This window comes from Spermophilus citellus, assembly GCF_964194105.1.
Source record: "Spermophilus citellus genome assembly, chromosome: 8".
In the NCBI taxonomy this organism is placed as follows: Eukaryota; Metazoa; Chordata; class Mammalia; order Rodentia; family Sciuridae; genus Spermophilus; species Spermophilus citellus.
The window spans coordinates 30,164,015-30,177,180 of record NC_138189.1 but is presented as its reverse complement, the minus strand read 5'-3'; the positions used below and the strand labels follow the sequence as shown (position 1 = coordinate 30,177,180).

At 38.8% G+C, this 13,166-nt stretch overlaps 1 protein-coding gene across 11 annotated transcripts in view; it reads right to left on the bottom strand.

Moving 5' to 3' along the window:
* The window catches only part of TBC1D1 (TBC1 domain family member 1), a 294,222-nt gene that overhangs the window by 164,332 nt on the left and 116,724 nt on the right, over positions 1-13,166 (bottom strand). For all 11 annotated transcript variants that reach the window (XM_081303877.1, XM_081303872.1, XM_081303874.1 and 8 more), the window contains 4 exons: positions 11,322-11,753; positions 8,449-8,538; positions 6,177-6,281; positions 5,506-5,638 (listed from right to left, as the gene is read on the bottom strand). In XM_081303877.1, the coding sequence (XP_081160003.1) occupies positions 5,506-5,638; positions 6,177-6,281; positions 8,449-8,538; positions 11,322-11,753 (760 nt within the window). The remainder of the gene's footprint in view (positions 1-5,505; positions 5,639-6,176; positions 6,282-8,448; positions 8,539-11,321; positions 11,754-13,166) is intronic.

The window sequence follows — 13,166 nt, the reverse complement described above, 5'->3', positions numbered from 1 at the left end:
AAGTCTGCAAGGTTCTAAATTACTTTCTCCATGTTAAAACACTTCATACAATCAGAACATTCTCCTCAGAAAAACCATAAATTCATGTGGACATTTATATGTAAACACGAAAACTTTTTCTGAAGAAAAAAAGGATTACTCTTGGTTTTGAAAAGTGACCTACATTTTTCTCTTGCATGAGATTTCTTTCACATAAAATTAATTCATGTAGCTAACAATCTTCCTTTCCTATCACATTTACTAATAGTGTTTAGCCCATTTGATTAACATCACAAAGGGTTAAGGTACAGTTATAAGAATAAAATCACTATGTAAAATTTTAGTGCCCACCAGAATCTGATATTTAAGAAATTCCATCCCCACACAAATATGACTTAGGCCCTGTTTTGTGTTTCCTTGATGACCAGAGATAAATGCCACACAAGATGAGAAGATTGAGAATGAAAGAATTTGCTGACCCAATTGACATAAGAAAAAAACTGCCTCCGGTTCCTCTTGTCCCAAAGGTAGTCCTCCTTACCTAAGACCACTCCCTGCTCATCCTTGGGGGTGCCCCTGGGCAGGGGCTTGTCTGTAGGAACTTGGACACCATACCTTTACCTTACAGCTAAAACCCAGAGAAGCAGGCGACTGCCAGGTCAGGAGGCCCAGCAGCCCCCACCTAACGGCTGAGCTGAGACAGAAGTGGCTGCCCTGTCTCATTGCTGCTGCAATCTCTGCATCTAGAAGTCATTCTCTTTTATTTGTTTGAACCCAAGATAACCCCAAGAGGCTACCCAACATTTTGTGAGTGGTATCCCACTTCCCTAACACTTCATGGGCACTATCACATTTATTCCTCAAAATTATCCTTGAAGTAGGCACTGTGTTTTTAGGAAGTATAGATAAGGAACTGAGACACAACAAAGTCAAGCATTTGTCCAAGGTCATCAGTCAAGTTACAGTTAGAATCTGAACCTCATCTGTCTGCCTCCAGAACCCAAACTGAAAGTTTCTACCAACTCCCTTGATTAGGAGAGCCAAGTCTCCTGATCCAGATGGCTTCAAAACAGAGTGAATTCAAAGGTGGGCTAAGGTGCAAAGGATAGGTGGGTTTGTTGACATGCAATTCACATACTCTCCTGGCCAGCCATCTGTCATATAAAGCCAGGGAAGTTGACACAGGTTTCATGGTATCAACCACTTAAATGTGGGGCTGGGGATGTAGCTCAGTGGCAGAGTGCCTGCTCCTCATGCATGAGGCCCTGAGTTCAATCCCCAGCATTACAAAAACAAACTACTTAAATGTGGAAGCAAAATATGCTTACATTTATGAATAAGTAAACACTTAGTAATCACTAGTTAAAAATCCTCCCCCAAAATGGCAGACATCTCTGACACCATCTAGGCTTCATGTTTTGGAAACAGCACATTATTTGATGAAACATTCACAAGTGGAGAAAATCCCTAAGCTCTAAGGAGCGTCAGACTAGAAGAGTTAGACTATATGCTTGACAATTTCAGGCGAAATCAGAGGGCACAGCCTCTTCTTCATTCCAGCACTGTGAAGGGATCCTGCAGTCTCAGCCTGATCAGGCACCAGGTTATTTCTGCTCATTTCAAACCCACCAGTCCCACTCAGGTCTCAGCACCTTCCACATGGCTTCTCTCTACCTTCTGCCACTCCAGCAACCATGCTGAAGGCATCTCCCCTCCAGGGCCCCATGTGATGCCAAAAGAGTTTGGGGGCACAGGCAAGAACAAAGCAGGAAAGGGTACCGGAGTAGAGGGGATTCTCATTATTAGCAAGGCCACCTCAAACTGCAGGTGTTTAAAAGATCTATCCTTTTTGTCCCAGAGAGTGTGTAATTATTTTAGTAATCCCCCAAATGCTCCTCTGAACTTTAAGTACCACATACACACCATGGCGCCTGCAGAGTCACATAGTTCAAGCACAGGACTGAGGAAAGCTGCACCTCTTATAGATTGCACCTGCATTTTGAGTGGCTTCTCCAACATCACTGGCACCTACAGTGTATTTATTCTATTTTACAGATTCTGGGGCATAACTTAATGACATCAACCAATTAAGAAAACACAGTCTCTAATTCTCCTTGTGACCATGTCACTGGTCCATTACACATTTATGGAGTTCTTGGTCAAATCATAACTTCCTGTTAGGACTACCCTTAAAGCAGCATACAATCAATCATTTTAAAAACATCTTCATTCTACTTATTAGGAACACAAGAGCAAAAAGCAAGGAACTCCAAAACTGTCCTTAAAATAATCAACATCTCCTTTGCTAAGGATGCTTCTGATAATGTGCCACTCATAGTTCTAGAAAAGCTTCTTTTCATATAAGTAAAACATACCTCCCAGACTTCTGAGGGCACTGTTTAATGGCTTGTTCTTACAGTAGTAGAACTTTTTGCCTTGGCTGAATTTTGTGGGGAAAAAAAAAAAAAGAGGATTAAATGATAATTTCTAAAACTATAGCAGTTTTAAAACTTTTCAGTTTTAACTTTCTTAAATCTAAGCCAGACCAAAGAAAGATTTATCAAGTGGAATCCTGGAAGTATTCCAGTTCTGCAGATCATGATCTGCTTTATCTTCAAGTCCAAAGTCATGGCTGGCTTCTTAATAAGCTCTTAAGGGACATTTCTGTCATCATTTGCCTTATCTTGACAACCACTAGGAAAGGGTTAGTGATCCTCTGGGTTGGGAGCGCTAGTTAAAGCAAAACTTCTCTCATTCCCAGAAATATTTTGTTTAATGTCAGCAAATAGCAACAACTTGGAAAACAGAGTCAAACATATGAGTCATGTTCACTTTGAAGAGCACTGTATACACAATGAACGTTCCCAGACTTTAAAATGTCACCTATTAATCTATCTTATTTTAAAGGAGAAATCAGATACCATGTCACATCCATTAAGATGGCTATCATCAAAAAAGAAAGAAAAAAGGCTGTTTCTTTGTTTGCTATTTCTCCCTCTGAAGACGGCCCACATGCTCCCTTGAATGTTCCTTTGCTTTCCTAAATAAATCTCTGTCTCTGACTTGGGCATGCTCAAATTCTTTATGCGTCATGCATGTCAAGAACCTTGCTGGTCCCGACTTCTCTCTGGGAACTTCCCGGACCCTTCTTCAGAGACATCTCTTCCCATGAGGTCTCTTGGTGGCCCATATGAGGATCTTCTTTATAAGTGAGGTCCTGTTTTTGTGTCTCAGCCCCATGGAAGTTGTTGCTGAAGAAGCTGAACCTGTCACATTAAAAGATCTCCCCAGAGCTGAAAGAATACCTTGATTCTGATGGCCTCACACTTTACTGAGACCACTCCCCTACTAGTTGGAGCCAAGAAAAATGAGAGAAAAATCAAGGAAGAAAAGATGGTTTGGAACTCATTAAAGGAACAATGAAGAAAAAATAGTTTGTTAGAATTTAATTTCTTCACTGGAACAAGGGATTAACATGGAAGAGTTGGAGGTTGTAATGTTAAATTCTATATATAGCAAATTTGATTAATTTCATTTAATTCATTAAATAGTTATTAAAAAAGAAAAACAAAATAACGAGTTTTGGTGGGGATATAAAAAAATTGCAAATTGTCAACTGCAGTGACAGTGGGAATGTAAAATGGTGTAACTGTTGGAGAATATTATGGATCTTCCTACAAAAATTAAGCATAGAATTGCCATATGATCCAGCAATGTCAACTTCAAAACAACTGAAAGCAGAAACTTGGACAGATATTTGTACACCAATAGCCAAAAGATGGAAACAAACCAATGTCCACAAATAAATAAATGATTAAAATGTTGTATATATGTGTGATAGAATATTCAGCCTTAAAAAAGAAATGAAATTCTGACACAGCTACAACATGAAAAAATTGAGAAGACATTATGCTAAGTGAAATAAACCAGAAATAAGAAGACAAATACTATATAATTCCACTTATATAAATTTACCTGGAGTAATCCAATTCCCAGAAACAAAAAATAGAATGGTAGATGCCAGAGGTTGGGAGTAGAACAAAGGAGTTAGTATTTAAGGGGCTGCATTTGGGGGAGATAAAAAAGATTGATGGTGGTGATGGTTACCCAATAATGTAAATAGATTTAATGCTACTCAACTGCACTCTTTTAAAAAAAATTAAAATGGCAAATTTTTTATGTGTATTTTTACAATAAAAAAGGAACTCAGATATGACTATCAATGTGGTTTTTCTTTTCACTTATAGTGTATAATAAGTATTCTAGATACACAAGAAATGAAATCTTTGTTTGCTTTTTTAATGTGCATAATTTAAATCATGCAACACTTGAAAACAACACAAAAATGTTTTAGAGATTCTTCCATAAATGGAAAGATACAAAAATCAAAAAAACCGAGGCATAAACCCCTTCACCTCTGTATTCCCTCAGTGGGCACCAAACTACTCATACCTCAGCTCCTCCTTGTCCCCTCTCAGGAAGAGAGACAACCAGAATCTCCTTTCCTGCCTGAAGTATATTTCCCACCCTCCTTCAGGAGGGACCCCTCCAGTCCACCCTGACCATGCTTAAACTTCTCTCCAATTCTAAAAAAGCAGTCAGATGAAGGGCTGGGGTTATATATAGCTCAGCGGCAGAGCACTTGCCTTGCAGGTGAGGCACTGGGTTCCATCCTCAACACCACATAAAAATAAATAAAATAAATAAAGATATTGTGTCCATATTTTTAAAAAAAATCTTAAAAAAAAAAGAAGTAGTAGTCAGATGATACCCAGGGTCTTCCCTGAGCATTTTTTGTCTTTGTCTCTGCCAAGACAAGAGCTGCAAGTAACAGCCACCTGGGGCGGGATCCTGAGCTCATTAGACAGTAGTTTATTTAAATATGCAAAATAAATGAGGCCTTTCCTTCCCAAAAACACAGAAAAGATTAAAAGGATAATAAAGAAAGTACTTAGCACTGTGCCTGGCACATCTTCAGTAAATATCAGCAGCAAACCCTAACATTTCATTACAGATTCTCCCTGCACTAAGTTTCTAGAAACCAAGGTCATACAGTCACTGCACCTGTGACGCTTTCCCATTCACTCCTTGACTGCAACTTGCCTTCTGTTCTGCTCTTCATTAAAACAGTGCAGGTAGAGGTACTGATGACCTTCTAATGGTGAAGCCTAGTGAAAATTATCTTATCTCCCGCAGTGGCTAACATGACTGACCATAAACACAACACTGATAAACATTAGGCAACTGGTTTGGTAGCCTTTGTTTCTCTAACTTCCCAACTGTCCTCAGAGTACCCTGGATAGGGAGATGGTAAAAGGGGGAAATAGTTATCTATGTATCCCCAGCACCCCACAAAATCCCTGACACATAGAAGATACCCACTGCACAGTAAGTGTACCTACAATCCCTGTGACTAACAGGACTTGGACCCTCTGTTAGGCAGAATCCTGCAGCAGATGCTGCTATCTATGGTTTTCCTGGGCCTTTCACATCACTACATTACAGCTTGCAAGTGCCCCTACTTACCCTCTATCCTCTCACAGAGCTTGTGCAGGGCCTGCAAGGGGCAGCCCTCACACAGCTGGGCTGGCGCTTTTGCTGTCTGCTGCACTGCAGCCACCGTGAAAGCCTGTTTCAGGGTCATCATGATTTCATCAACCTAATGGAAGAGAAGAGAAATTAAAGCCAGCAAAAAGTCCATTTAACACTGGCTGGGATGAGATGTCAAGAAAGCTATGGAACAGAGTTGGTAGTCTGAGATTATTCTAGACTTGCTCCACAGGTTGATGGATGATAGTGGTAACAACACTAAGATTATTATCTGAGAAATACTAATTAAAAGGCTCAGAGCTCTTAAAGCAGCTAAGGTAAAAAGTAAAAATACAAATTAAATACTGAGTGGAAAGCAAATTCCTCTCAGGATTCAAAGTCCAATGCCATTTTAAAATGCTAGATTAGACCAGAAGGTGAAAGTGAGCATGTTCTTCAAAAATAATTTAAATTTAAAATGCATACCCAAATAAGTCTCAGATGTGTACTATCTAGTTATTAGTCAAGGGAAAATAATGAGTAAATAATTAAAACCAAATAATGACATGTCAGTGAGGCTACACTGTTTTGCTAAGGACAGAAAAATCAGTGAGGTTGAAATTCCTTGTCAATAAGCTTCTGGATAAGAAGCACTCATCCTCTCTCACCAGAGCTTCATTTGTGCACTGGAACACATAACAGACGAAATGGAAGCCACCACCTCCCGAAGACTCCCGGCAGATAAACCCAAAGTGGTCCACGTGTCTGATGCCCTGTGGAAGGCAAGGGAAGATAAGCGCAAGCTGAGTTGTATCAGCAGAGACGCCACTGCCCCAAACACCAATGAAGCTTACACAGCACAGTTTTAAGGAATACTATAAAATTACTATTTTCTCAGATATTTTAAAATAAAAAAATATTTAAAATAAGGGCTGGAGTTGTGGCTCAGTGGTAGAATGCTTGCCTTTCATATGCGAGGCAATGGGTTTGATTCTCAGCACCTCATGTAAATAAATAATATTTTTAAAAAGTCCGTCAACAACTTTAAAAAAAAATTAAAAAAAAAAAAAAGGGGCTGGGGATGCGGCTCAAGCGGTAACGTGCTCGCCTGGCATGCGTGGGCGCTGGGTTTGATCCTCGGCACCACATAAAATAAAAATGTTGTGTCCACCAAAAACTGAAAAATAAATATTAAAAAATTCTAAAAAAAAAAAAATTTAAAAATCACCTCTCGGATAAGAAAATTAACTTTGCTCCACTAAATTATTATTCTGATTGCCTCCCATGAGAGAACTAAGTTTTGGTACTCGTTTTAATATGACAAAAAAATTAAAAATTTTCTTAAAGCACAAAAAATTGAAAAATCAAAGGCAAACTAAGATTAATGAAGAAATGCAACTGTGTGTGCATACACATGCAAACATATGTACATATAAAGGTTAAAAAAATTTAAAACATAGTTGTACTTCTAAAATAACATACAAGTACGGGGGATGAGGATGTAGATCAGTGGTACAATGTTGCCTAGCACGTACAAGGCTTTAGGTTTATCTCCAGTATCATAAAAATAAACCAAAAACAAAACGAAACCAAAAAAAACAAGAAAATACTTTAGTAAACTGGTTTGACGACTGAGTAAAAAATTACACATATATAGAGAAGCTTTAAGCAGAAGATACTAAGGCCAAGTAATACCACAGTTTCCTAAGAGCTCTTTCAAATAAACATCAATATATAAACATGTTTTGAAAGCAACAGCCAACAGAAGCAACTTTAATACAGATGAGACATCCCCCATAAATATTAACATATCAAGGTCTTCTGAAATCCCCAGCCCACAGAGCCAAGTGCTGACAGCCTAGAGTTCAGGTGATTACAGAAACCCAGGCTGCACTTCTTCAGGAAATAATTAAGCTATCACATCATAAAAGAAAACATTTAATATTTTAACCGAAATAGAAGCAAATCAAGATGAAAATTCTGTGGATAATCTCACTTTCAGGCCAACTATTTTGTAGTAAGTAAGTAATCCCTGATAGAGCCTGGCATCTCAATCAATGTTCCCCAGTAGCATATCAAACACATACTGGGTACTTAAGGAAATACAATTTAGGAAAATATCTTTGAAAACAGTTCCATATTTCACCTACTAAGGAAGAACATTAATGGAACAACAAACTCCACCATTATGTACAACTATAATGCATCAATAAAAAAATGTGGGAAAAAAAAACAGATCACTATTTTCATATTTTGGAAAAAATGACTTTTGAACAATCAAGCAGATCACATTATAAATTAAGAAATACTGAGACTTTTATCATATCTTATTATAGAAATCTAAAAATCAAAGTTTAAAAGAAGAGCCAAACACTAACTTAAGTGATCTTGTATTTACAAGGACGAAACTGACACAGCTCATCATACGTGACAGATTCCTCTAAAATGAATCTCTATAAAACATATCTGGGAAATTATTAATATGGAAGATTTCATAGATAACTACATTCTGGGTAAAACATCCTCAAAGATAAGCCCTATCTACTCTATTTTAAAGAAGAAGAAATAATGATATATTGATACTAAAAAGTTCTGAACTTTTGTAAGATAAATACATATGTACTATATGCTTGAATAATACAAGACATACACACAGACCCACAACCCTAGTAATTATGACTGGGGAATACCACAAACTGAAAAAAATTTACAGTAGATCTATTTTCTCCAGTATATTTTTGCTAAGAACAAATCTTTTTTATTTCAAGATAATATTTATAATTTGCCTTAATATTCTAAAAGAGAAAGAAACACAATATTGCAAATCAAATACTCAGAAAACACTTGTTATACCTTTAGTACTTCTTTTGTATGACAAATATTAAATGAATTCTTTAATTAATTCATTTGCAATCAAACCAATAATCAGTCTCCATTTACCTGAGAGCAAAAGGATATCTCCTTAAAATTTTTCTCCAGTGCTATTTTTTTGGTGTCAGGACTGATGAGGTAAACTTCAGACTGGCCAATCTTAAAAAAGACAAAAAAAAAAAAAAGAGACCAGCTTCTCATGAAAGTTGAATTCAAATTTATCACACAAACTGTTGCAGGTCATAACCTATGAAAATAAAGAGGCAAAAGGGCATGTTCTCATAAAGTTCTAACTATACAGTTACGGGAAATCATTTCAAAGCTTCTAAATTTATTCCACAGATTTCAAGTGGCACAGGACAACTGAGACACATTCATCTACATAGGGCAGCAATCTTCTCTGAGAGGAAAAGACTAAATATCCAAAAGTTGCAATAAGCTCAGAACACACAAACCTGCATAGGAGGTTTCTACATAATGAATACTGAAAGAAAACAGAAGTTTCCAAAACGCTTTGAAATAATTTTTTTTTAACCATTTGTAGATTACACATAACTTGTTAGGCATTCATACACTACAGACCTGATTCTTTTTTAAAAGTTGGAACATTAGCATAAATTAACACCTCCATGTTGACTGGGGATGTCCTAAGACACCTATTAGAGTGGAGTGCTGTGCTGCAACCCACCCCTCTGGCAACTGAGTGTGTGCCCTGCCTGGCTCTAGACAGCTGCTCCAGGCCTCCATACTGCTAAGCTTCTTGGTTCCTGTATGTGTCGTTTCTACAGATTTAATTCCTCCTCAGGACCAACAAGTCAGTGGTCACATCCTGATGCTGTCACTATTATTGCGTCCCTTCTTCTCTAAACTCTTTGCGCCTTAATGTGGAATATAAAGCAGATAATACAAGCTTGCTAGCAATCAGGATAGAATCAAGAGTAATTACACTCTAAATAAAGAGGCCTACGAACACCCCAGCCATTCAGGCCTTCTCACCTGCTGCTCTATGAGCCCACAAGACCCTGCCAGTTGGCCACATAGAAACCTTAGCTCTGTGAAAAAAAATCACCTCCTGGCCAGGTGCACTGTTGTTGCTAAGAGCAAATCTTTTTATTTCAAGATTATATTTATAATCTTAATATTTGTCTTAATATTCTAAAAGAGAAAGAAATATAATATCACAAATCAAATACTCAGAAAACACTTGTTATACCTTTAGCACTTCTGTTGTATGACAGATATTAAAGGAATTCTTTAATAAAGAATGCCTGTAACCCCAACTACTTGGGAAGTTGAGGGAGCAGGGTTACAATTCTAGACTAGTCCCATTAACTTAGCAAGACCTTATTTCAAAATAAAAATTAAAAAATAAAAAGCTCAGTGGTGGGGCACCCCTGGGTTCAATCTCTGGTACCATTAAAAAAAAAAAAATCACTGCCTCAAAGAAGCCATTCCTGATTCCCTGAGCATTCTCACAGCACCTTCTACTTCTCTTCTGCAGCATACATGGCAATTGTACTTAGATAAACTTAACAATGCAATCAGCTGCCCATCTTGCTTGCTGGAATCTAAATTCCACACATGCAGAGACCATGCCTGTCGCATTCACTACTGTCCATATATAGCTTGTACAGCTGGGTGCAGTGGCGCATGCCTGTAATCCCAGTGGCTCGGGAGGCTGAAAGGCAGGAGGACAGAGTTCAAAGCCAACCTCAGCAACTTATGGAGGCCCTAGGCAACTTAGTGAGACCCTGTCTCTAGACAAAATATAAAAAAGGCCTCGGGACGTGGTTCAGTAGTTAAACCTTCATGGATTTGATCCTTGGTACAAAAACAAAAAAAAAAAAAAAGAGTCCATGTACACAGCTGTCACACAATAAGAACATGTAGATAAATGCACTGAGCAATTATCTCAATGACAAGTTTTTTTGTGGGGGGAAAAAAGGGATAGGTTAAACACAGATTAAAGTGCAAGTCTGACTGCAGACACAGCACTCAGTATGCAAGGTCAACAAAGAAAGAGGAAGAAATCAGTCCTGTTTACCCTGTCACACCACCTGAATTTTACAACTGCACACATTTACACAGCATTAACCCAACTGGCCAGCTTCATTACTCCAAGCATTTCACTGCCTTGGGTTAATAAAGCACAGAATACATTAGATTACATAATAATGTATTACATTCAAGGCAATTTTACTCACTATGGAAAGTCAGCCTCAAGCAAGAACAGACAGAAAGGGAATCAAGGAAAACTAGCTCCTTACATCAGCAGGGACTCACTCACTGCATCAGCTCAGACCCAGGGGCTCCCCCAGGAGGGCAAGCCTCCAAAAGAACCCAGAGCAGCCAACCACAAGAGGGATAGCTCCCCTATCCATCCTTTTCTGGCATTTGATTCACTGTCAGTGTAACTATTTTCATCTAAGAAAAAACCATGCAACTAGCTAGACTAATATTTCAATTTGGGTATAAACTTCAAATATAAGGTTATTCACAAACCAAATTATCCAAATTAAAAAAGGATGAAAGTTTTATAAATTAAGACAATAGTAAAGAGAATATTTTCCACCTAAAGGATTTTGCTAAAATATATTACTTGAAATAAATCCATGTTTTTGAAAATCCCTCTTTTGGCCTCTTTTCCATATCTGAAGTATTCTCGCCATTGAAAAGGTAGATTTAAAACCATGGGAAGTGGAAGTAAGATAAAAATTATACAAGCATGAGATGGATTCTCTTCATGCTTCCCTCTGGTGGTTTTAAAGGCTTGTGGCTAACATAAGGATTTTATCCTCAATAAAAAATTATTCAGTATGAAAATATGTGGATTCTCACATAAATCCAAAAGCAATTTACTAAGAATCTTCACTCAATAAAGCAGATTTTCTGTTGAACAGGTGTCACACCACAGATGAGCACAACATTTGACAATATTTTACCGTGAAGAGCATAGTTCGATTTTCCTCAATATCTGTTGGCTGCACAATATTGTGTCCACTAATCAGGTGGTTCTCAATGTCATTTTCCTCAAAAGAACTGAAGAAACTGCCGCTTCGGAGGCTGGCATCCTGAAACTCCTTCCTGAAGGCCAGAGAGCGCAGGCCGGGCTGGGAGAAGGACTTGCGCATGGGCCTGCAGGGCTCTGGTGCCCGGTCCCAGTCTGCCCGCTGGTTGCAGCTGACGTGGTTGAACTTCTCGATGCACTCGTCAATCAGCGCTGGGGGGGCCTTCTTGTGAGCCACTGTCACACGGCCGCAGAAGAGCACCTCAAACTTCTTGGCAAACGTGTCGTCAAACTCCGAGGGGCAGCGCAGCTCCTCCTGGCGGGCGATCTTCCCAGCCTGGCGGATGGAGCTGATGATCTCGGGCACCTGCAGATGAAAGAGAGCGTCAATCAGGACCTCAGCAGAGGATACCACGTGGACACCCAGAGAACCAACACACTGAGCTCTCTGCACAAGGGCCACCAGACCAGCCACTGCAGAAGTACGGTGCAGAGGGAGGAAAACACAACTTCCCAGGGAAGAGGCAGGAGTATTCACTAAGCATGTCTTTAAGTGTCAGGGGCTTCGCCAGAGGACCCTACAAATTAAGCGACCAGCCCAGCTCCATGCAGCAGGCCTTGGGTTCACATCTAGGTAGGTTCCAGTCCAAAGCCAAGGTGTTCTCTGGAGAAGCTGTCATCTCCATGTTTGTCTCCAACATGGCTCACCAAAACATTCCTCAATTACTCTATGTACACCATGGTGGCCTTCCTCAGTAGATGATGGCATAAATGGGAAGTCATCTTATAAGCTATTCATGAAGATCACAGCATCATTATTTTCTTCAATGACAAGCTATTATTCAACCCTGTAGTTCTTAGTAGATGAAGAGTGACAACAAAGCCAGGAGGTTTTACTAAAGGAGTGAGCAACCATGGCTGATATCCTCACAGCAACATTGCTGGGCTGCTCCACAAGGGACTATAAAGCTCTTGGCTTCTAATGTAAAAATCACCATCAAAAGAAGGTACCAAAGGGTCTCACTGGCCCTGATGTCTCTTCCTCTATATCCTCTAATTGTTAGAGGATCTAGAGGATCTCTGACAAGATTCAACAAAATAGATCAGACATACAGATGAATCCACACTGCAGTGAATACACACCTGTGCAGTTGCTTAGATGATAAACAGCCACAACAAACCAGTTTAATATTCCAGGCCCATGACAAGGAGGGATGAAATTAATCTTCCACACCTCAAGTGATTTTTTTTTCCATTTTTCAATATAAGGAAAATTCAACTGAAGGTCTAATTGACCGAAGACCCAATGTCTATTTATCAACATTAGAGGGGGAAAAAAATCCCCTTTCCAATTCAGGTCAAAGACCAATATGCATAATAAAGGGAGGTGGTTTTAGTAGATTTTAAAAGTGTGCTCATTTTCTGTGTCCCTGACATAAAGATTCAACATCTCAAAAAGTGTTCTCTTTGTCACTAAATATCAAGCATGCCTTGAAGATTACCCTTCTGAACCAGGTGTGGTGGTGCACACCTGTAATCCCAACTACTTTGAAGCTGATGCAGAAGGATCACAAATTCTTTGCTATTCTTGGCAACTTAGCAAGCCCCATCTCAAAATAAAATAAAAAAAGAAGGAAGATAATATTTCTGCCATAAAGACTAGGATATATACTCTTAAGGTATTTTTTAATCATACAAAGAATCAAAGTGTTTTACAGATTTTTTTATATTTTAAAAAGTTTAATCTAAACTGGGGCTGGGGCTCAGCGGAAGTGCACTT